This window comes from Colias eurytheme, chromosome 21 (genome assembly GCF_061535395.1).
Source record: "Colias eurytheme isolate Ceu_HAF_F1 chromosome 21, ilColEury1 Martin Lab GWU primary, whole genome shotgun sequence".
Lineage (NCBI taxonomy): Eukaryota > Metazoa > Arthropoda > Insecta > Lepidoptera > Pieridae > Colias > Colias eurytheme.
In genome coordinates, this window is record NC_143000.1 from 142,104 (window position 1) to 167,748 (window position 25,645).

Below are 25,645 nucleotides of genomic sequence, written 5' to 3' on the forward strand. Positions count from 1 at the left end.
GATTTTAAGACAAATGGGACAAATGTATCATTGTGTCATATCTTGTGTCATATACAGGATGTAATCGTTAAGTGTGCACAGGCGATTTTTCCGTAAGTATTACAGATAACAAAAAACTTTAAACTGATATCGAAAGTACTTAACCTAATGAGTTGGTAAAATGAAATGGCGGTAATAAATTTTTAAAAATAAATCGAGAAATATCAAAAAAAATATCTTTAAACGCTCCCATACATTAAGTATGAAATATGAATATCCCATATACATTTAATATGAAAGATTTTAGCTTTCTTTTTCTTTTTTTGGTTTTCTGCTTTAATTACTTCGCAAATTTGAAGTGACATTTTCCACGTTTTTCCGGACATTTCCCGGACATTTCCCAGGCATTTTCCGGGGATTTTCCAGGCATTTTCACGCATTTTCCGGGTATTTTCCAGATATTTACCAGGCATTTTCCGGACATTTCCCTGACATAGCCTGTAAATGTCTGGAAAATGTCTGGAAAATCCCCGGGAAATGTCCGGAAAATGTCTGGGAGATGCGTGGAAAATCCCCGGAAAATGCCAGGGAAATGCTCGGAAAATCCCCGGAAAATATCCGGAAAATGCGTTAAAATGTCCGGAAAAAGCGTGGAAAATGCCACTTCAAAGTTGCGAAGTAATTAAAGCAGAAAACCAAAAAAGAAAAAGAAAGCTAAAATCTTTCATATTAAATGTATATGGGATATTCATATTTCATACTTAATGTATGGGAGGGTTTAAAGATAATTTTTTTGATATGTCTCGATTTATTTTTAAAAATTTATTACGGCCATTTTACTCATTAGGTTAAGTACTTTCGATATCAGTTTAAAGTTTTTTGTTATCTGTAATACTTACGGAAAAATCGCCTGTGCACACTTAACGATTACACCCTGTATAGCCACAGAACAGTAAAAACAAACTTTGTTTTTACCACGGTTTTTACTGTTCTGTAATAAATGGGCTATCTTGGACTATCACCGAAATAATTTTTCAAATTGGACTTTCCTGAGATTAGCGCGTTCAAACAAACAAATTCTCCAGCTTTATTATATTAAGTATAGCTTCATTATAATCGATTATATTAATTTTATTAGGTAAATGTTTATTTTATTAATTATTAATCTTGGAGTAATATTATTTTACATTATCTGTGTTACAATAAAGATTTGTTTATATTTTGTCTGCTATCTATGGCCTCCTGTAGCTGTCAATTGTCACCAGCCATTGTTTGTTTGTGCTTTTTAGCGTCGAAAAGATTCGTAAATTTATCTTTTTTCATCTGGAGATATCCAGATATAAGTGTATGTTTAGTTTAGATTTGTGAAGCGAAATCGTTCAACATGTCTATTGGAGTGCCTATTAAAGTATTACATGAAGCTGAGGGCCATGTAGTAACTTGTGAAACAAATACCGGCGAAGTCTACCGCGGGAAACTAATTGAAGCTGAAGATAACATGAATTGCCAAATGACCATGGTCACAGTAACGTATAGAGACGGTCGAATTGGTCAACTTGAGAATGTTTACATTAGAGGTTCCAAGATACGTTTTCTGATTCTTCCTGATATGTTGAAAAATGCTCCAATGTTTAAACGACAAGGAAATAAACCGACTGCTGGTCGGGGTAAAAGCGCTATATTACGAGCGCAAGGTAAATTCATCATTTTATTTACACAGTATAGTATCAACAATATGTATGTACACTTAGGTATTGTAATGATTTGATGACAAAGCTATTACGTTTCGACTGGAACCTATTCATATAAACAAGTTCCAATAATTTATTTCTGTATTACAATGCATTGTAGACTGTAGTTACAGACTAATATATATATATATGTCGACAAATATTTCTCTTAAATGGTGACAACTGAACACAAAGTTTATTTTATGTTATACCCAAATCAGAACGATGTGTGATAGTTACAAAAAAAATTTAAACTAGAAGCAAATCTCGCACAATGTAGGGGAACTGGTTTATATTTTGATATGAAAATTGTATTTATTGATACACATTAGTTATTAGAATCTGCTAAGTATACTGTACAAGAAATCACTACGCAAAGTAAACATAAATATTCTATAAAAATTAAAAAAAAAATTGCAAAACTACAGTCCCTGTTACAGCTAGTAAACATCAAACAGTGCCACAAATTGACATAATTTCTTTTTATCTTGTTTTTCCATTTCAGTATAAATATAAAACTATCCAATAGATTTTAGCAGCTTCATTTGATTTTTTTAAACCTCAATTTGATGAATATAGTGGAATATAATCTCTGGGAGTAGTTATCAATGACAGGCAATGGCACAATCAAACTGATTTTGTTAACAGTAGGCTCCACAAAAATTGTAATCTCATAATTTAAAACTGCACAATGTCGCTACAATAAAATAACAAAATCAATTATATTTTACTCTAGTTCAACCTATACTCAACTATTGTATTTCAATATGGGGTGGTGCCAATAAGAATAAATTAATTACTCATGAGAGAGGCCAGTGATGCTTATTTATATAATGTTTCGTGAGCCATCTAGATTTCTAACTAAAGATGGATGTTGTTGTCTAATGTTATCAGTAAGAAATTGGTGAAGTATGAATATTAAAATTAAAATTCTGCATACTAAAAGCTTGTTCGCTAAAAGACAATCCGCTGTTCAGTCTTCAAACTTGTATCATAAACTAAATAAAGAATTACAGTAGGTGCTCGACAATCCGGCGCTCGCCAATCCGGCACGCTCAGTAGTCAAAGCGTCAAAGTGTCATCTTCCTCTTCCGCGGTTGAAAACGTCACAAATGATGAACCTAATATGTAATTTTAATACATAATTAATTAATACTTTAATTAATTTATGTAATTTATTTATGATTAGCAAGCGCCTACTGTAAATGTAAATAGCCTAAAAATTGGCTAAAAGTAAAACACACACATATTCACTATTACTCACACATACACACACAAATTTTTATTTACTTCTGTTTTTCTTTCGTGTTTTTGCATTGTATTGAAAGTTTGAAGGTCCTTAACTATGTACCAAATTTCATTCCAAGGTTTATACTTAAAAGACTACAGTATCAGTAGTACTGTACTCTATGTCTGTGTATCTACACAGACATAGAGTACAGTAGATAAACAGACCGACAGAGTTACTTTTGTATTTATAATATTTTATTAGTAAGGATTAGCAATATTGTTTATATTATTTATACAGTGTATTTAACTTATTGTTTGTTTCCAGCGGCGGGTCGGGGTCGGGCGGGGGGGCGCGGCGGGGGGCACCGCGGGGGCTGGCAGGGCGGCTCGGGGCCCTCGAGACGCTAGCCACATATTAACGTACTGGATATCGAGCATTGACTGTTGCTTGTAATGCTGTGGTTGTAATAACTCAAGGATTAGTGTAAATGAAGTGAAATTCATATTGCTGTGTTGTGTCAAGCAAAAGTAATTAGTACAAAATGTACTATGCGATCCTACATAGAATAGGATTGACTTAGTTCTTAGTATGATGAGACGTCAGGGCAGTCAATTTAAAACAAATTCATAACATAAGTTAAGCTCTTGACTACCTATGTATGAATTCGTTTTTTCATTCTCATACTCTCATATTTATAGATTTTCATTCCATATAATATGGGCCTTTTATGGGTTACTTGATTGTATTACAACTATAGTCTTATAAGGAAGTCTCTGTTAGTATGTGGCAATGTGTGTTTTAGTGTAAAGTGACTTGTGATATGAGAAAGGACTCAATAAATAACACAACCATTTATTACAAGAGTTTTATTTCTTAAACATACTAAGCACCAATTTATAGACTTCAGTCTTACTATCTATTTAGTTCAGTAATCACATCATTTAGTGGATATAATTTAGGAACTGTACCAATTCATAATTTTTATTTAGTTTTATGACTAACTACATATTATATTAATTGTAAAATGATACATAAAACAGTTCAATGATAGTCGTTCATATGCTTGCAATAAATATTTAAATCTTTTATGTACTTGTTCCAATCTTAATTTTTGGTATAGGTAATATTCTATGAAATATGATTATCAAGACAGAACATCTTCACTTATATACGGCATTAAATTATTTTTACAACCCCACACATAATACCACATGTTATTTCATTAAACTTAGTATTAAAATAAGTATTAATTACGTATAAAATGGTAACTATAGCACACTTAATTTTTCAGTAATCTACTATTTACAGGAAACACAAATCTTACTTCATTCACAAAAATTCAAAATGTGGTTAACATTTAGCTGATTTTAAACGCTCTATGCTAAGTACATAGGGCTATAAATATCTCTAATCGATTAATTTTGATAACCACAATATAATAAATATAACACTGGTCGACAGATCGGTAATGCTATTAATTTGCTTTCAAACAACATCCCTTACTAGTCTGTCCAAAACAATTTTAATGCATTACATTTTCATACAAAATCTAAAAGATTCAATCGATGGACAGATCTTACAAAATAGCACCATACAAAATATATTTGCCGTTCAAATAAAATGTGTGGACCGAGTGAGATCTCAGGAGATCATACGCCCAAATCCCAATAGAACACGCAAAAGGGACTACAAAAGACTTCAAAGATAACAAATAAATGGTACAATCACATATCGTTCCTATCTAGCTTCTCCCGTGTTGGATCGTGCACTTCCCGTCGTCGCGTCATGAGCTCCTTGTAGAGCGTTTGCGCTGGCAGTTCCACTAGCAGTGCGAGCGGTATCGCAGCTAGGTACGACACCACGCTGATGCCGAACCACTCGAATGGCTGGAAATAATTTTATCAATTTATGAGGAAATGCATTAACAAAAAGTGAAAACCTTTTCTCTGTCAAAATTATGATGGTCAAACGCCTTAACGTAATTGAGCGCAGAACTGCGCATTATAAATCGATCAGTTAAACATCTGAAATGCATTTTATCTGTACACTACAAGGGGTAATAGTTAACTATTATGAGAAGTTTACTGGCATTGTAGAACGTAATAGGTAACCAAGTCATAAGACGCATTGTATATCCACCCGGTGATATTTAAAAATTTGAAAAATAACGGTTTCCGACTTAGGTTAAACTACCTACTTTGACTGTTAACTTACTAATATAAATTATAAGCTACCAATTTATGTTCACAAGTATTGTTATATGTTTTCTGAATGAATATTTACCGTAGATGATCGGTCGAACTGAATGGGCGCAGTTCTAGTGGCCAGGAATATTTTGTAGAGCGGCAGGTGCAGCAGCAGCGCGCCGAACGAGAGCCGCGGCAGTATCCCGCCGAAGTGGGACAGCCATGAGCGCCAGGGAGCTAAAGTATACAAGAAAAACATAAAAATAAATTCACAATAAAAATAAGACGCAATTATCAATATAAATATAGCTAGCTGCATTTTGCTTATTGTATTCTGGATTGTAAGTAGGTATATGCAGCTTTCAGAAAAAGCTTTTAAGCTCTAGAGGAAATTTCAAAAACACCCACTTTTTTTTTTGGTGAATCGAATTGCTTTGGTCCCATGAATGATATACTAGAAACAAGCTAGAAACATAGATAACGATAAAACTTACACTTCACCCCGTTCATAGCGCCCAAAAGTGCCATGACAACGAACACCAGGAAGACAGGCCGTTCATACGCAGCCAGCGCGTTGGCCTGCGGGCCCCGCGCGTCGCTGCCCGCCAGCAGCGGCTCCACGGCCGCCCACCACAGCGCTGCGGGCGCGCTCAGGATCGATATCCAACGGAATAACTGATAAATAAACAGTAACCCTTTAAATTTCACTTACAGAAACTTGCATAATGGATCAAACAATTTCCTTAAAGATCGGTTACAGAAACTAACACAATGTAGAGTAGATAATAATTGATCAAACAATTTCCTTAAATATCGTGTAAATTAATTATTATAGTTGATCCACAATATGTAATGTGTTCTGAAATTTAATTGAGATTGACATGATATCGTTAAGACAAGTACTGCTACATTTTCAATGAAATGGAAGAAAATTAATTAGGTACTTAAGTAATTACCTAAATTGTTTTTTCCTTTATACTTATGCCTTTATCGCAAAAAGCTAGTTTTCCTTTGGGTTAAAATAGGTGATTCTATACACCTAAGTATATATTAGCTTCAAAATATATTAAAAAGTTCCCCTTTAGGCTTTGGGCCCTTTGACCTTTACAGGCCATTTTTGTCTTCCTTATTAAAACCAACGTATTTCGTGACATAATCATATTACCATGTTACTTAGATAATATTATAGTTTGGAAGGTTAGATACTATCTTCTACGATATTATTATATTTGCTGTAACCGCAGGTGAAGGGGACATAATTCCATAAATATTCATCAAAACACAGAATTTTGGTATTATCAGTTAGATCTCGTTGGTTCTCAGCAATAATTATATCTTATCGTGGAGTTGGTGACATCCGCGTTGGGCATTGGGCAAGCCAAACCTAACCAGTTACTAGATAGTGAAAGTAGCCCGCGACTAGGGACCTAGTTAGACCCTTTAGCGACCTACACGTGAGATTTAGATTATTTTTTGTAGTATTAAATAATTGGAAACATTGAACTCGATTTTATTGATGAATTGAATTATCAAATGAAACCATCAGTACATACTATCTCTATGAATGAAACTAGTAAATTTTGGCAGTTAAGTACTTTGAATATTATCCATCCAAAATCTACATAAATTTGTGGCATAGGCAGATAATAAGTAAGTAGGTAGGTAATTCTATACTAATTGAATTATAAGAAAATCTAAGTAATTTTAAGAAAGTAATTTAAATTCCAAATTTTATTGCACGATAGGTAGGTATGTAATTGCTATTTATTCTACGTAGGTAGTGTTGGTTTATAATACGAATACAGTGGCCTTCTTACGTGCAATAAAAATAATCTCTTTATAAGTATCTAACGTATAGACTTTTCATTACATATCTAAAATTAACGAAATAATATGTAGGTATGTTTTGCAATTATTAATCCTGTAGAAAAGGATACGATCTAGTGGAACATACGTAGGTAGGTATGATAGCGATGTTCAATGCCTCAATAAAATTAACTTTCAGATATTTAATCCATTAACCATAATCAAATTTTATATAATAAGATATCGTTTGTTGCTTTTAACAAATATCTTTCAGGAGATGTAGTTATCTACGAAATTTATGTGTTTTGATTATCCAGTGTCAAGTGCGTACCTACCTTGTGCGTACTGATTAACATCTATAATATTTATATAGTTGACTTTTTTAATACTTACTTAAATATTTTATATTTTTCGACCCTTTGTCCTGTTATAAAATCATGTGTTTGTATGACCTTTTTTATAGGTATTAGTCTTTATGCTAAGTCTTTATGTATGATCATACATTGCACTTGTAAGATAATACATACACACACATATTAAGAAAAAACACTATTTTTAACGTTCATGATATTTTTGATGTCATTTTTGTTCTTTAAACTAGTTAAAAAACAGTTTAAAAAAGTTCTGTCTTGGACGTCCGTGTGTCTGTAGGTATGTGCGGATCCTTTTTCTTGTTAACACGATAGCGACCGAAATACTTTACTAATCGAGTCTTTTTTTTTCTCTTACGCTTGAGTATGCTCAGGAATAGAACCCTTTCATTTTTCAGGGTCTGATTCGATGTGGTTTAATTGTTATTAAATAAACAAAAATAATAATTAATAAATATTTATTAAAAAAAAATTATGAGGCGTGCACTTTTGGATTTTCCAAATTATTTGTTTTTATATCAGACTGCATAAGTAGAAATCCAAAATGTTACGCAAGGAAAATTATATCAGTGTCTTATTTACTACTTACAAAATTAAAAATAGGTACATTCGTCGTCGTCTTTTCGTATCTAACTTGTGTCTTTTCTTAACTAATCAAGACAAGTTATACATACTATGATATACTACAATATTTTTGGACATTGCAGCTCATAATCAAATACATACCTTGTAATGCATCCAGTATTTAGTACAACGCTAATAACTATTAAATTATACAGCAAATTGCAAGCTCGTAGCAATCCGTGTCGCAACTCTGATGCAATGTCCACGGTGCAGCATTATTTGGTAACAAATAGCAAATCCTTTATTATATACTATTGCCTAGCGTTATATAAGTGCGGAAATTTATAGTATATGTTATACCGACATGTAACATAAAATTAATTTAATTAAACATAATGAGCCGTAAAATGAAATTGTGACTTCTAGATTTTATTTAAATTGATATAATATTATGTTGTATTTATGAACTATCTACGATCGCTGTGGCTGTAACTTAGTTCTAAAATGACTTTATTCCTGATTTTGAAAAAATGGCATAGCTGCTCCGATCCTATTGATTTGTTATAGGTGCCTATGTACCTATATTCAAAATTGTATTCGTAGCCTAATGTAGCCTACGACGATAAACCCTTGCACGAAAAAGTTTGTGTTACGTTTAACATGATCAGATGTATTATCAAGAGACATAAAATAAATTTATGACTACATTATACCAAATTTTAAGTTACCAAACTTTCATACCTGTTGTCACCTACCTGTATCAGAAAAGAAAATTGTTTCAAACCTTTACGATCAATCGCGCAACAATACCTAAGTATAAACACACATACGCATTACCTTATATTGAGTGACGCGCACGCCGCTATCCCTGAGCTGGTAGTGCAGGTGCGCGAGCAGCAGGCCGGCCAGCACGGCGGGCGCGTTGCCCACCGGCGACTGGTAGATCAGGTCGAACGCGTGCTCGCCCAAGTAGCCTGAACGGATCGACCTGACCAACAGATTTCATTTGGTTAGGTACAGGTTGTATGCGTAGTATTATTATTAGTCTGTGGTACACTATCTTGCTTGATGTTAAGCTGAGATGTAGTCTAATAAGATGGTACGCGCTTCCCTAGAAGGAATATGATATTATGATGTATTCCTATTTCCTAACCACTAGTAAATCTCATTAACACGTATTAAGAAAGAAGAAAAAGCCCGGAGATGCTACAGATTACCTTTCCATTTTAACCATATAGTTATTAACAAAATATAAGAAATATCAATGCTGCGAAAAAAAATAACGCACTCCGGTCGATGCAGTACGAAGTTAGGCACGAGCCGCCACGTGAAGGCCACGGCGAAGTTCACAGCGGTGAAGATGAGGAACAGCGCGGCCAGCAGCAGTGTGGCGATGCGACGTCCGCGCAGCACCAGCGTCAGCACCAGCCCCGCTACGTACAGCTGCATGTCTGCTGCCAGGTACCTGAACACCAAGGGTTTATGGGAAACAGTTAGCAAGCAGCTATTAAATTATGTTAAATTGTTCTGTATCCGGACAATGCAACTTTAAAAAGAGTTGGTATCTATTGAGGTTTTTGTCGATTCTTCTCGTAAGAAATGAAGTGTAGTTTAAAAAAATACTTTTCATTAACAATAGTAAAGTTTACATGAATACTTAAACGGATTTTGAAGTGAAAACTTCTTTAGCGGCGTTGGGTATAAAATCTTAAACTCGCGTCAGGACACGTGGCCTGATCGAAAAAGCGTAAGACGGATGTTTTTTTTTAGCCCTTATATTCCATGCGTAAGACGGATACCATTCCAAAATATCAAACATGCTGAACGTTAGGTAATAATCAAGTTTTCACTTCTGCCGGCACTCCCGGAGTGCAACCCGTCTTTTTTTATTAATTTAAGTTTGATCATTCCACAAATATGTAAGTAATAGAGTCAATGTGTTCAAAATAATTTTAGTTTGTAAAATATAAAAGAAAACGATTAATAATAATGAGGTGAATAGTTTTTTGACACGATTATAATTCTAGAACAATTGGAGCACGTCTCAATTATTTACGGAATGGAATTATCATTCATATTTCACAAAAATATTGGAATTGCAATTTGGAGCAGGTTTTTTATAAATCAAGAGACTTTCCTGAAATTGGTCGTTAACCATTAGAAATGGTGTGACGTTAAAACAGATAGAAGCATCGTAACACGCTGTAACTTTTATAATATTGTAGTTAGGATAAGGATATTTACCACGTCTGTATCATGCATTTATCCTCCGGCTGGACGACGTTGTTGACATACAGCAGATGCGTCCAGAACTTGCGGCGGCAGACATCAGCTTCCCCCAGCACGGAGGGCGCCCACAGCGGGCCCGCGCCCAGCCGCTCCCACCACGTCGTGACGAACCACATCACCAGGAAGTAGCTGGGACTTATCCTATGAGATATAACTTCTGTTATAGGGAGAAAATAATTCCTAATCGGCTGATGTTTTTTTGTTTTGGTAAAACGGTAATGTAGAGTGAATGTGTGTAATGTGTGTGATTAATTGAATAATTAATCACGCATTTACACTTTATAATAATGCAAATAACATCGACAGTATTTAACGGTGCATACTTCTTCCTTCTATTATTGTGGGTTTAAAACTTAATTCATAAAATATTGTTTATTATCTTAGTTATTTCAATTTATTTGTTTATCATAATGTATATTTTTAAAACCGTATATTACCCGACTATAAACTACATAGTTATCAATCATCTAATAACTAACCTTATGAGCCTGTTAACCATGGTGCTGCAGAAGGTCCTGATCAAGGATATTTTCTCCCGCTGCCGCAGCAGCTTCTGCGCGAGCAGGAACGAGGACATCACGAAGAAGTTCTGCACCACCAGCGTGCCGTTGGTCATCAGCAGCGTGTCTGGTGAACTACGAGACTGGAGGACAAAATAAAATATATTATGCTTTGCATGGGTACCAACTGACTGAAAATCTCGAGAAAATATGAAAATATTTTCCCGCATAGTTAATAAAAATAAAATATAACAAAAATTATGTATGTGTGTAGGATGGTATCTCAATGCTTTTATATAAACAACAAAAAAACAAGTTTTTGTAAAAAAGAAGGGAGCTATAATATAGGAATTAGAATTGAAAACTTTTAATTGCGCTCTACCGAGTTTTAATTGATTTAAAAGCTAGGTATCTACTGCTGGAATATCTATACACATTTGGCCACTGTACCTGTTCCAAATACCGTGTATTGGAGGTATAGGTTTGTAGGGAGAGCCATGCCACGTGCTCCAGGAAGATGGACATCATGCAGAAGACGCGGAGGCCGTTGAAGCAGCGCAGGTCCGCGGTCGAGCTGGTCGGGATCGGCGCCGTCAGGTCGCGCCACGAGCGGAGGACTGACCACGAGAGCGCCCAGCCGTAGTCTAAATAGTTTTATAATTTGACTTAATTAATTATTAAAGATCAATTAAAGTGCCAGAGGTCGTGGGTTCGATTCCCGCCCAGGGCAAATATTTGTGTGATGAATATAGATGTTTGCTCTGTGTCTGGGTGTTAATTATTTATATACCTAAGTATTTATTTAAAATTATATATGTTTATCAGCCATCTGGTTTCCATAACACAAGCGAAAGCTTAGTATGGGATCAGATCGTGCCGTGTGTGAAAATTGTCCTGAAATATTTCGGTATTTATTTATTTATTTAATTCTTGGATTACGAAGTCTCATGTTCCTATGGTTATAATTATCTAACTGTCTCTATTTATCTAAAGGATGAGAATTATTGAGAAATATGAACTATATAAACGTTTTACTTAAGTGTGTCCTTCATCCTTTCTGGCTTAACATAAACCGAATAGAAGACATCCGAATATGAGCATTTTTCGGTTGAAAGCGTTTCTTTAACACGGTTCAAATGCACCGACCTCTCTATTCTTTTAAACATTCAATACCTTTTTTAGTGTGGTCAGTTAGTGTCAAATCCAAGATGGTGCTGATAGCGGCGATCGCTAAGATGGCGGCAAACACAGCAGCAAACGCTCTCTGATTGGTGGAGAGAGGGGGCTCCTGTGGGGGGCCGCGCTGGCAGTACTCCAGCTGGTACAGTTGCGCGGATATGTTGTAGTCCCATGTCGTGCTCTCGTTGATGCACGATTCGAACCTACGTTGAAGTTAAATAGTCAGCTATATTGTTAGATGTTCTCTTAGTAAAATAATATTATATTATAGCAATGTGGTCTGTGGTAACTAGTAAGACTCTGTCCAATAGCTGACAAGCTTTAAATAAAAAGAGCCTGTGAATGACCAGAGTATTCCAAAAGTAGATACTAATCTTAGTGCTTATAAATGTATAAGTTACGTAAATAAATAAAAAGAAGGTAATATTTATAAATACAAACCTAGAACTGACCAGAAACGACACAATTCATTCAGTCACTCACCACTAACAGATAATAAGTGCAAACTAACCAAGTGTCCACTTGTCCATTATGCTTGTCAGCGAGGTGCGGACAGCGCGTGGAGACGCAGGCGCCGCGGTGCAGCAGCGTGTGGTTGTAGTTGTCCACCCACTTGTTGGACCAGCCCTGCAACACACATCGTCTTTAAGATGTTGTAATTATTATAAAAGACATTAAAAGGAATTTGTATTTTTGTATACTTACTGTTTTTTTATAAAAGTTTCCTAAACGATGATTACGAAAACCTATGATATCGTTTTTTACAAAGAAGTCCTGGGATTTTTTTCCAATTAGAGAAACAGGGTAACATAAAAAACAAACATAGGTGGCCTAGGCCCTAACTAAAATTTTAAAAGAACTGCAAGAATAATCGCCAAACTTGCCAGTTTTAAGGAGCTTTGGCCAGGTATAATGTTTATCATTACAACCTATTTTTGTCATTACAAATTACTGACATCTTAATTTAGTTTGAATATCCAGTAATTTACGGTTTACCACAGTAGTATCCATAACCTCATTATGTAAGATCGCACACTATAAGTAGGTAATTAGAATATATACCGGTACATGAGGAAATAAATAATGGAACCATCGTCAATCTTTCGTCATCTCCTGCTACTAGCACATTTCTCAGAGATACACAACTAATACACCTGTGTTTGAAATTCAACTCCCGCGAAACGGCCAAACCGATTCTTAGAAACTATATGTTCTGTTTTTCATCCACCTAAATCGTAGGACAACGTTTGGTGGGTCAGCTAGGAAAAACAAATAAATGTTTGAATTTGTATGTAAGTATATCTAAATGCATGAAAAACCTTGTATAACCTAAACGTTGAATTTGAGATTGATTTCCAATACAATTAAGAGCTCGCGTGTGAGTAATCAGAAGATTATGTTCAAACCAAGTGTTGAGGATTTATCAAGGATGTAGGATGCTCTAATAATAGATCTTATTTCAGCAGTTAGTACCTACCTAGTGCATTTTAATGGTTTCATACTTTTAGCTATTAAACAAAAATATAGTACGAAGCAGCTATGTTATACAATTAGAAAAAAATATTACCTAGACATTTTTTTTGGTTCCTGAATACATAAAGTTAGAACTTTGGGTTGTTAAAAATTGTAACTATTTTAAATTAATGTTCTAACTTGTTTTGCTTCTATAATTTTTGGTACGTTTTAACTCGAGTATAATGATTTTGTATTTATATTTGAGTAGGTACATTAATTTTTTAATATATTTTATTAATAAACATCCAAACAGTGCATTTGAAGAGGAGAAATAAAATAAAATACTAATAATATTATGTTTTAATTATTACTGAATTTCATACGTTATAAGTTTTCCATGCTAAACTTTAGTTAAAGAAAAGTTACCTTAAATTATATTGAAAAGTTGCATTTGTTTGTTATGATGTCAGAGCTATTAAGGCTGCAGTCTAGCAAAATTGCGTTTTCAACAAGTTATTTGACAATTTTTTCCCGGCTAATGAAATGATAAACTGAATTTTTTTTTCTTGTTTATCAATTAGTGTTATATACGCAATGCGCGTGAATTTTTTCACATTTATAAAGTTACTTTATGTTACCTTAATCAGGCCTTCAAGATAAGTCTCTTTCCCCCAAAGACATTTCGAGCTAAGTTTGTGCACTCACTACGTTGCAACCGATTACAATTTACACAATCTGATCAGCGCATAAATATCCTTATATAGTCGTTATTAAAAACTGCTGAATACAATTGCCGAAAAACTTTTGATTTTCTTAATTAAAACGTTATAAATTCACTAAATTTCCCATTTTTTGCCTTACAAAATCTATTGATAAATACTGCTAAAAGTAATTTTTTCCATTAATTTATTCGAGTTGGTTGAAGACCAATGAGTATTAATCCTTTAAAAAAATTTTTTTTGAATTTTGATAATTCTTTAAATATTAAAAAAATATTTAAAATAATTACGAAAAATCCTAGCGAATTTCTTTAGTCGCGCTCCTTGGGCCGGAGCGTTCTGACGTGTGCTCTACGCTCGATTTTCCTTCATACCGAAGTGAAAGTTGCTCTACTTCATTAAATTTAATATTTTTGTTAATTGATTATTTTTATTCTTAGTTTTGTGCAAATATTCGTATTTTTAAACATTTGATTTCGATATGGAAAATAAACGAAAAAAATATGCGTGTAACTATGTACTTACTAGAAAAAAAATTATCTTCGAACATAAAGTTAATGAAACCAAATAGATTGCAAAGGTGATTGGCAACAATTTCTTTATTTTACGGGGTGTCAGTAAAGGGATGTATATTTCTTTAAAACTAAAGTAAGCTCATAAATTTTCTTATAATATAATTTTTTTGAAGTTCCAAAAATGTTTATTTTTCGTTTGAGAAATACGAAATATAATATAAACTTGTATTGAGAACTTGAACTTCCCAAGTTCATCCGGGGAAATCCCCATACGGGGAAAATGATTTGTTTACTCCAAAATTGATCCGAGGTGTTTTAATTTTTTCTTCTAGTCATTTTCAACGTAGCGGCATGTTGTTTGATTATTAATTTTGTAACTTAAGTACAGGATGTTGGTTTTATATTCTGATCTTACAGACGCGCTGACAAATTTAGTCCGCCATTTCTAGTTTAGTCTACCAACTCTAAGTACCAATATTAAAACGAATGGATTATCATCACATCATCAAAACTCAGATGTAATGGAAGATCACAATAACATAGAAAATTCAGTGGGTGTTGAGAACTAAACAAACAGAAGTAACAGAGACGCGAAGGATAAAAAAAGAGGACGAAAACGATAATTCGTTGATGCTTTCCCTTTTCGACGTATTGTTAGGGTACATCACCAATCTGCAAAAAACAAAACTGATGATTCCCAATTGCTGATTAAAAATGAAAAACAAATAATCGACAACAGTGGTGAAAATTTGCTGATCACAATGAAACATCCTACAGTGGTAGCAGATTTACTCATTTCAAATGTATCGGTGAACAGCGTAAAGGAGAGGAGGACAGGAAAACATTATGAATGTGAATGGTGGATTGTATACAGGGTGTAATCGATAAGTATGTGCAGGCGTTTATGACGTTATTATTGCAGGTATCAAAAAACTTAAAACTGATATCGAAATTACTTTACCTAATGAGCAAAATGACAATAATAACTTTTTAAAAGTATAACGAGAAATATCTAAAAATTTACTTTATACACTCCCATATCAAAAAGGGAAAATGGGACTAGTAGAAGTAATCCATCAGTCCCCGGAATCACAGACACAATAGAAAATCTATTGTGTCGCGCCCCGATCGGGGCGCTCGGTGGTCAATATGTCTAATTCCGGCAAAAGACATGAATGCGGAAGATGCGGTTAAAAAAAAAAATTTAATATTTGAAATACAATGCAAAAAATAACACTTTTGTCATAGATAAGAATCATGACTATTTTTTCTAAATTCAGGGACAACTAAACGTTGCAGAAGCAGAAGTCTGCTTATTTGCTGTTTGGACTGGAGTGAATAATTCGTTAAAAATAGAATATATAAAAAAGTATGTAACGTTTAGGCAAAATAAAATGATGGACCATTATCAAGATTTTACATAAATTGCCTACTGCCAGAATTGATTGATTCGAGACTTCAGCATTCGATGCCCATCAAGGACCCATCCTATATCATTCAAGCGATTGAAAAAAAAGAGATAAATCCAGTGCAACCGATAAAGCATCAGAATGCTAGCAAAAGATTTATTAGGTTTATCAATATAAATCTATATATTACACATAATATAATAAATCTGTAGAAGGCGCGAAGACTGACATCCGCGCGGACTAGGGCATGCAGAACCGAGTCCGGTTCCAAGTTTCTGAAACCCGGTTCCAAATCGAGCTCAGAACCGGGTAGAACCGGGTTACCCGGTTCTTTTATAATACTTCGGAAAAAATACGAAATTAAACAAAAGTAACTGTAAAAGTACCTGGTGGGCCTTTTATTTTACGCGGCTTGTGTCTTATTTTATTAAATTAATAAAGAAACAAAATTTCAATACTTCTCTTTATTTATCAGTCTTATAAAAGTACCTTGTTATCATAATATCACATATAAACTTAAACCTTATTCATTAACTGCAAACTGTAAAGCAAAAAACCGGCCAAATGCGAGTCGGACTCGCGCTCCGAACAAACCTATTTTTTATAATGTTGTAACTTTTAAATTTATGTTTCTAGCAATTTTTCCTTTATCTGTGTTATATGACGTTATTTTTACCAAATTTAAAGGCTCTGTGTTCATGAAAAGTATCCAGCTGTAGGTTTTGAGTCCCATGCGAATGTCGAAATTTGCGAAAATTTTCAGCATTTACGGCTATATCTTTTGATGCATTGGCTTGTGAGTTTTACTTTTTCACATAAAAGGGACCGAAGACTTGAGTACTCGATATAAATTTCAGCTTGATACCAAAACAAAAACATGACTGGATCATTATATGAAACAGTAAAATCAACAGCTTTTCAAATTCACGACAAATGTAATAAAAATATTTCTATAGCCTAATTTTTGTCATTTTCGAAGCCTAATATTTTTTTTTTTAGTAATACATATTACATACAACCGTAGTAAACTTATAGTATCTAAGGTTAGACATCCAATCAGAGCCACGCTTGAGGCGTGGCACGAAAATTCGCGATGCACGTGAGTCTGATAGACCGGGAGATACTGACACAAAATTTCGAGTCATTTGTAACAGGATGGCGGTTCTACAGGGGTCTTAGTACGCAATGACAAAAAGAAAAATGATGGTGTGAACGCTGGTACCGGTGGGTTAGTCGCGTGGGCGTTAGTCGAACTCGTCGGAAAAATAGCGAAAGTCAAACGATTTGTAACACAAAAATTTTAGAATTTACCGATAGCCCATAAAAAAGAAGTAGGCGGTAGTGTCATGCCATACTTTTCCGGTATGACTTACAGCCCGCCATACCGACGCGAATGTGTTGATTTAAAAAAAACAATTATTCAACCATTTGTACCAAGCTAACTTTTGCACAGGTAACCATCGTCGTGCAGCCATTTACGAAAATCGCCATGCCATACTTTTCGGACGATTCCAAATGGTCGCCATACCGCCGAAAATCTGCAAAATTTTTTTATTTCGCCTATCTTTTTGTACCAGTATTGCATTTGACTTTTTGGAGAGTATTTGATAAAATGTGACCATTATTATATTTGCCATACTTCTAGTAGGGGGAAAAAGTGCTGTCATACTTGAAAAATAAATTTATTATTAATTTATATAAGTGAAGATTTCCAACACCTAGATCTTTGAAATTTTGTATTTATATTCGTTGATCCTCAAACTTACAGGAAAAATAAGTGCCATACTGTTACAAATCGTTTGACTTTCGCTATTTTCCGATGAGTTCGACTAACGCCCACGCGACTAAGCCGCCGGTACCAGCGTTCACACCATCATTTTTCTTTTTGTCATTGCGTACTAAGAACCCTGTAGAACCGCCATCCTGTTACAAATGACTCGAAATTTTGTGTCAGTATCTCCCGGTCTATGACGTTGCCAGATACAATAAATTTGTTAAAATAATGCGGCAAAATATAAATAATACTTTATATTTTAATATTTTGGTCGGAACCGGGAGAACCGGGTTTCATATTATTCAGACCCGGTTCTCAAGATCATCAAAAAACCCGGGTTTACCCGGGTTTTTCGGAACCGGGTAAACCCGGGTGCATGCCCTAGCGCGGACGGAGTCGCGGGCGGAAGCTAGTCAGAAATAATTATCTTTTGTTTTCATTTGCGTATTTTTCTATTTTATAATTTTTTAACACAAACATTACATTTTTTTTATTATATACAAAATTTGTTTATCCGTTTTATTAGTTAAACTGAACAACTTTCACTAAGAAACTTAGGTAGAAAAAAATGTATAGAGTTATGCATTTTGTATGGAAAGCAGAATTATTTTTTTTATATTTCGTCCAAATTTCTTTGTAAAAGTTGATCAGTTATATAAACATGAAGTTGAAGATATCAATAGAAAGTATTCGCAAATTTTGTGTACTGATAAAAAAAAAATCACCCGGTGTAATTTTCACGAAAATTGTTTCAAATTGACATTTTTGGTACTTATTACGAATATTAAATTATGCGTACGAATGATTTAATTTTTAAAAATTAAGTGGAGCAACTTTCCCTTAGTACATTTGTATTATTTACATATAGGATGACAGGATGCATTTGTTTGCACTACTAGACCAAGCCCTTAAGGCCTACTAAGTTATGTATGAGTTGGATTAGTGCAATATCGGGTATTAGGCGATATTAGCGAGTCGCTAGCGGACAGGTTACGCGCATGCGCTCAATTACACGCATGCGCGCGCGGTGACCTCATGTTAGGGTTGTCGATTACAATAGAGAAGATTGGTATAAGGTATGTTGTACAATGTACATCCCTGATCTTCAATCTGCTCTCTTAAATCTGATCTTTATTACTCACAATATTGAAAATATATTATTGTTCAGGAGACCCATTTTATATTAAATTTTATACTGAAGTAGTTACATAGTTAGTTACTTATTTTTTTTCGAATGAAATTCATGTGAAAACTAATAATAGTTTTCACACTTTCTTTGTCAATTCATTAAAGTGAAACAAAATCCGAACATATTGTAAATTCAAAAATTGGTTAAAATTATTATTTTTATATTATTTAGGAGGTATCTAACACGACGATCACAAAATAACAGTTTCCTCAACACAGCATTTCTTGCGACAACCCTCGAGTCGCTAGGGCCGTGCCGTGGCGGAACGGCCTGCATTCTGAAGGCTGACGAAATGAACCACTTTCCTCTTTCACATTACAACTATTTAGTCCTACTATTTACTATTTATCTTGCATTTGTAAACATTCGTTACGTAACAATAGATAGACCGGATAAAATGTGTTTGGGGCATCAAAATAATGAACCTAATGATAGGATGTAAGGCAATAATTTTGATTGAGTTTGAATACCTTATCTTATATCAGTTATCAATTTATTTTATATCACAAAGTGTATCTGGAAGAGATTTCTTGTTTATGCTTCGCCCGCGTTTTCAAAGAAAAACCCGTTCCCGTAGGATTTCCGGGATAAAACCTATCCTATGTCCTTTCTCGAGTATTGAAATATCTCAATACCAAATTTCATGCAAATTGGTTCAGTTGAGTAACAGACAGACAGAGTTACTTTCGCATTTATAATATTGGTATGGATTTATATTGAGGCACGAGTATTTTATTTTATAATATTAAAAATAAAAGCCTGGTTGGTAATAGATATGTAATGTTCACATTACAACAAAATGGAGAGAGTAAAAGGACGAATATTGCCATTGTAGAGCAAATTTATCTCTATAGAGTATAGATGATTGCGTGCACACGCAACATTTAAAATTTTGCAATTCTAACTTCCAATAGGTAATGTATGAATGAATTCGACACATTCATGTCCACATGAAACCTTACATAGAACGTTATTTCAGTTTGGTGTAAACGCCAACATCGTTTTGCGTTGAGTTCTGTGGGGGAGAGATTTATTTATTCCTTTTATCTTCTACATAAAAGTCAAAGTTTTGTATTGCGTAAAAAAAGAAAATCAACCACATAAATTGATACTTATTTTTTTTTGTGTAACTATTTTAATAATTTTAATGACATGGATTTACACATGAACAAATTTGACAATTAACACACGCACGCATTAGCACACATAGAGGAGATGGTTGTTAAAGTGTCTAGGCATATTAATATTCTGAAAGTATTGGCTGGCCCCGGTTGGGGGATTCATCAAAAACATATAAGACGGCTTTATATTTCTCTCATTCGTAGCCGAATAGATTTCGCTTGTTTTTTATATGATAATGCAGCTAAAAGTACATTGCTCAAATTGGATAAAGTTCAAAACCAGGCTTTGCGTGTAATAGGTGGCTATATACGTAGTACCCCTATTCATGTTATGGAGAATGACCTTTGTCTTCCTCCTCTGTTTATTCGAAGAAGGTATCTGGCGGGGAAGTTTTGGCTAAAGTGTAGGTCGTGTAAAAATAGTTTAGCAACTACGGCGCTAAATGAACTGTTTTCACTGAGTCGATCAAGGTATTGGAATAATAAAAAGCTTCCCCTTCTTGTTCGATCGCAAGCCGGATTATCTTCGTTGAGTTTACAGAGTTGTGGTCGACTTGAGATGTTCTCGATGGACACTTGGGTTAGTAATATTAATGTTCAGGATTTTATTTCAGATACCATCCCGTCAGTAGATCGTGCCAAACGCACTTACCATCATCGTACTCTTGAGGCTATTTGTTCCCAATTCATCCTTAATAAATATGGAGCACATCATAAAATTTACACTGATGGCTCTAAATGCGCAAGTAGTGGTGGTGCGGCCGTGTTGGATTCATTTCTTGGATGCAGCCTTAAGTTCAAAGTTGATTCAGAGATATCCATTATGCATATGGAATTGATTGCTATCGCGGAAGCTTTGGCTTATATTCAATCTTTAAATTTCGGACATTTTGTCATTTTAACTGACTCTAAAAGCTCATTGCAACATTTGGCTCGCTGTGCCTCTCAAGTGAGAGGAGTACCGATTGCCTATAAAATTTTAGAGTTAATTTTGAACTTAAAAGCTAATAATAAGGAAGTAATCTTACAATGGATCCCTTCTCATATTCAGCTCAAAGAGAACGATGAGGTTGATTTATTAGCCAAACAAGCAGCAATAGATGGGGTACCCTTGGAGGTCGCTCCATTGTACTCGGATCATTTTAAATATGTGAGGGATAAATGTCTATCCGATTGGCAGGAATATTTTGATGAACGATCGCGGGAGAAAGGAATTTGGCACAGAACAATCCAACCACATGTACCTCGGTACCCATGGCTTGATGAGATTGTATGCGATAGGAGGACGTTGACAACTATTTTAAGATTACGTTCGGGACATATTCCATCGAATAAGTTTGCACATCTAATGCAGAAAGCCGATTCTCCGTTGTGCAATGATTGTGGTATTGTAGAAGATGTGCAGCATATTCTCTTGGAGTGTGTTCGGAACGCGCAATTTAGACAACAAAATAATGTCTTCCGCTGTATTAACAATGTCGGTTGTGTGAACAGCATTCTCACTTGTCCCTCGTCGGCAGAGGTGCGGGTGCTGGTCAGACTGACCGATGTTGGATTACAAAATTGATTGCATTGTTTACTGTAGTTTGTACTTATATTTTTTATATTTAAGTGTTGATTGTTAATGGAATTTACGGGACGACGTGGTCGCTAAGCGACAAAGTCCCTTGAAAAATAAAGAATAAAAAAAAAAAAAACACACGCAGTCGATAAACATCTACGTCAAAATATAATGATATGCCTACGACCACCGTACGACAATAAAAACAAACAATAGGCATTTTTTATTATTTTAAGTATAAATAATTAGATTAAATAATCTTATTATTTAAATAAGCAAGTTAAAAACAGATAATCCTATATTTTATTGTTATTGTTAAAAGTCACGCAAAATTTTATAAAAAAAAATCTTTTTCAGACAGACGAAGTGACGAGATTCAAGGCAATATATACCTACCTACTCGTATAAAGATGAGCTTCATAGCTATATACATATTATATTGTAATGAACATATTTCTCTGTGATGAAAATCTTTTACAATACTGACCACCCTGGACCCAATTTTGTTTTTAACTAAACAACACTTAAATGTTTATATTTTCTCGCAGTTATAATTATTATGTATTAGTAGATATGTGTAATCGGAAGTGTTATTTTATTTAATTATGAAGAAAATCATATCAATCATAATAATTAATCATCATCGTTACTCAAAACTGCTATTTTTAATTGAGGAAAATTTGTATCGTACTAATAATTATTATACTCACGTTTATTAAGTTTGATAATTTTAGAAAAGTTGAGAATACTTATATCGCATTTTAAAATCTCAAGTTAGAGATGTAAATAATAAAATAGTGGGCTCATGCTTTGAAATTATTGTTTTTTATTCTCTGTTTATAAATAATTTTGGTATTTAATATTTACCTTCAAAGGGAGTCCCAAGAAGTTTAAGATAAAAATTACGAAATATAGAAACTATATAAAATGATATATTATTATATTTTATTACTCATATTAGGTATTACATAAAATTTGAAGTGTAAGAGCGAGCGCGCACGAGCAACTTTGTCTCCGCAACTAATTTGTCTCTCCCATCAGTTTGTATGGGGAGTTGCGTCGCTACGTGCGCGCACTTTCATACTAGCCCATGGGTGAAGAGACAAAATAGTTGCGGAGACAAAATAGTTGCGGAGACAAAGTTGCTCGTGCGCGCTGGCTCTTAAACCGTTGTATATTTTTATTTTATTTGCACGACTTCTTTTTTCATTTGTTCGACTATTTCTACACGTGTTGTAATGTGGATGGATAAGTTTTATTTATTAATGTAATATAGTGTAACTAGTCGGCGATCGTGAATTTGTCTATAATATGAAATGAAACCCGGATGGGCAACGATAATTCTCTTACTTTTTGCTGAATCCGTATAGTGTTTTTCTCAATTTTATCTGTCTGCCTACGCCCCAACAAATAAAAAGCTCTAACGCACCCAATATAGAGACAGACCAACTAAAATTAATATACGTTTTGTTCTTCCAAAATCGATGATAAGATCTTTGACATTTAGGTCTCAGGTTAGTTTATATCTGCGAATTTTCCGGGAAGCGCCTGCGCGTGTGCCGGCGAGCGAGCGTGAGTCGTGACGCAATGGTTACGTTACTCTCCGTTAGATTGCCTAGCCACTAGCCAGTCTGTAGGCTAGCTTGCCTACGTTTTAGATGCATTTATTAAAATATGCACTTTTGTTATTTCGACATAGCCTCTAGAGAGCTTGGGTTTACGAATTATTGTCTATTTCATATTGATTGTAACTTATCGTTTTATATTATATAGGTTTCAATTCTGTTAAACAATTCTGTAACAATCAAAAGGGTTTCAATAGAAGCTTAAATAAAAAAATTAGTAAATAATATCTCAATTTCCATTTGGTGACCAATTTAGTTCAAATAAGATTCCTCATCCACCGTTGATTGCCATATTATCATAAGTTATAAGAAATACCACAAACTCCAAGGTGTGTTTCTTTATATTTGTCGAATGACCACATTTCTTGGTAACGTAAAGATATAGTTAATTACATGTGGTAACTAAATTTACTACGAACGTAGAGATCGGCCATTAATGCATCTGTTATGCTATCCACGATGGAATTATTTTGAATATTACATAAGTAAATACAATTTAATGTCCACAAAATATAAACAAGCCGGCACTGTCTTAGTTTCATAACGCGGGTCATTGACCTCCCCCCCGTCCCTAGGCCCTATTCCTTTCACTAATCAGAGCTGTTGTCTTAGATTTGGACAAACACATAATACCATGCCCTTTGAAGTAAAATATTAGCTGATTGGAGTTTGCCCAGCTCATTGATTTCGATTTGTAAGGTAAAATATTGTGGAAGGAACAGCAGAAATAGGCTAACAGGTTAGGTTAAAAATAGGAACTTTTATGATTATATTATTTAGAAAATGTTTGCTAATTCAACTCTACCAAAGCGCAATGATTGCCTATATCGTAATCATTAAAATAATTTATCAAACTAATTTTATAAATGCGAATGTAGCGCTACATCTTAGTTTTTGATTTATGGCTGAAACAATCACGAAAAAAAAAATATTAGTGATTTATTTAATAAATTAACCTTATAACGCGAGAAAAAGCTGCGAAAAGTTACAATATTAATTGTCATCCTGTTTTGGAAAAAAATGAGGCACCTAATCTGCCTAGATATCCTAAATAGATCCTTTAATCCTAAATGCTAGTTGCGTGTTCTTTGTTACATTATAAAATGAACTAAACTCACCGTCATAACCTGGAACAGCTGGTGGTTTGGAGGTGCAGACAGCTGGAAGCTGCCCATACAGTACACCCCTCGCTTGCTCAGGCAGGTCTCGTAGTCATCCAGCTCAAACAGCTTGGGCATCGCGTAGTATTCCGCATCTGTAGGAATATGATCTTAGTTATCGACTTCAATTTTACTTTTTACCTACCGTCTTTTACCTGTTGCGTTTTTTGAAAATCGTAAAAGTTTATTTTTCCATTTTTTGTGGAGTCATCTGTTTGGTTGTTTCTTTCTTTCATAAATATTATGTACTTCAAAACTACTGAAATAAAAGGGATAGGTAGTTTGTAAGTTTTCTTGCAGTCGCTTTTAGTAAGTATAAGTATTGGAGCTAGCTAATATTAATTATTAAAGAGAATGGAATAGAGCCATTTAATAAAAGCGTAACACTTAAAGATAGAGCGTAGAACATACCGTGTAGAGTTGACTTGCGTGATATAGGAATTATATATATTTTCTTCGTTGATACTTATCAGATTGGTAAATTTTCAGTCTGAAAATATTATCTACCATCAATGATTAATTAAAAGAGCAACTATGGAGTTTTTTGCCCGTTCTTCTCCATAGATACTAAATAAGCTGCTTTCCGTATCCGTGGTAAATGTTAAAAATATGTACTGACGATTCAAAAGTGCTTCTAGAAGAAATATAATTGAATAAATAAATGTTTGAGTTTGAGTTAAATATTTTTAATTGTTTATATTGAAAAGAGGGTTATGTTTTTTTAATTATTTTTTTTTATATTAAACACATAGCATTAATGAATTAGCTTAAACGTAGAGTGAACGCGAGCATACATAGAGCGAACAAATGGAAAATATTTTTTTCGGCACATTTTAAATCAAGTTTTTTATGACTACTTATCTATCATTTTCGAAAACAATAAGTTAAGTTAAATTACATATTATTTGATAATTATGATATATAACTTGAAAAAAAAATAGAATTTCTCCAATCTGAGAAGCTTGATGCTCTAGCTATTTTTGAATAGTTATTTATTTTAAATTTTTTTTAAACTTTCATGTTGCATGCAGTGCAGTTTAAGACGAATCATAATTGAACCCACCTCTATAATTTCAGCACCATCAGATAGAAACTGGACTTACCGGTTAATTCATGTATGACATGATCCGATGAGTTATACAGGCCACAAGGGCTGGAGCTGGCGAGGCTCGTGGTGAGGCCGGTGGCGAGGCTGGCCAGCAGCGTGAGGCCGGCCGCCAGCGCGAGACGCACGTGCGCTCCCATGCCTATCGATACACTAACTGACAGGCAAATACATGCA

General features: G+C 34.3%; 2 protein-coding genes across 2 annotated transcripts; one reads left to right on the top strand and one right to left on the bottom strand.

The window, feature by feature from the left end:
* Nucleotides 1-1,212: 1,212 nt before the first annotated feature.
* SmD3 (small ribonucleoprotein particle protein SmD3) lies at nt 1,213-3,795 on the top strand. Its single transcript, XM_090114668.1, has 2 exons — nt 1,213-1,673; nt 3,265-3,795. Exons 1-2 carry the CDS (start codon nt 1,364-1,366, stop codon nt 3,345-3,347), a joined length of 393 nt encoding a protein of 130 aa, XP_089970794.1. The 5' UTR covers nt 1,213-1,363; the 3' UTR covers nt 3,348-3,795.
* Nucleotides 3,792-25,645, bottom strand: LOC149898832 (regulator of hypoxia-inducible factor 1-like). The gene is made up of 12 exons (XM_090114667.1): nt 25,467-25,645; nt 24,322-24,458; nt 12,347-12,462; nt 11,830-12,038; nt 11,107-11,300; nt 10,636-10,799; nt 10,112-10,297; nt 9,156-9,332; nt 8,705-8,855; nt 5,621-5,801; nt 5,224-5,363; nt 3,792-4,826 (listed from the first exon to the last, which is right to left on the bottom strand). Exons 1-12 carry the CDS (start codon nt 25,606-25,608, stop codon nt 4,665-4,667), a joined length of 1,959 nt encoding a protein of 652 aa, XP_089970793.1. The 5' UTR covers nt 25,609-25,645; the 3' UTR covers nt 3,792-4,664.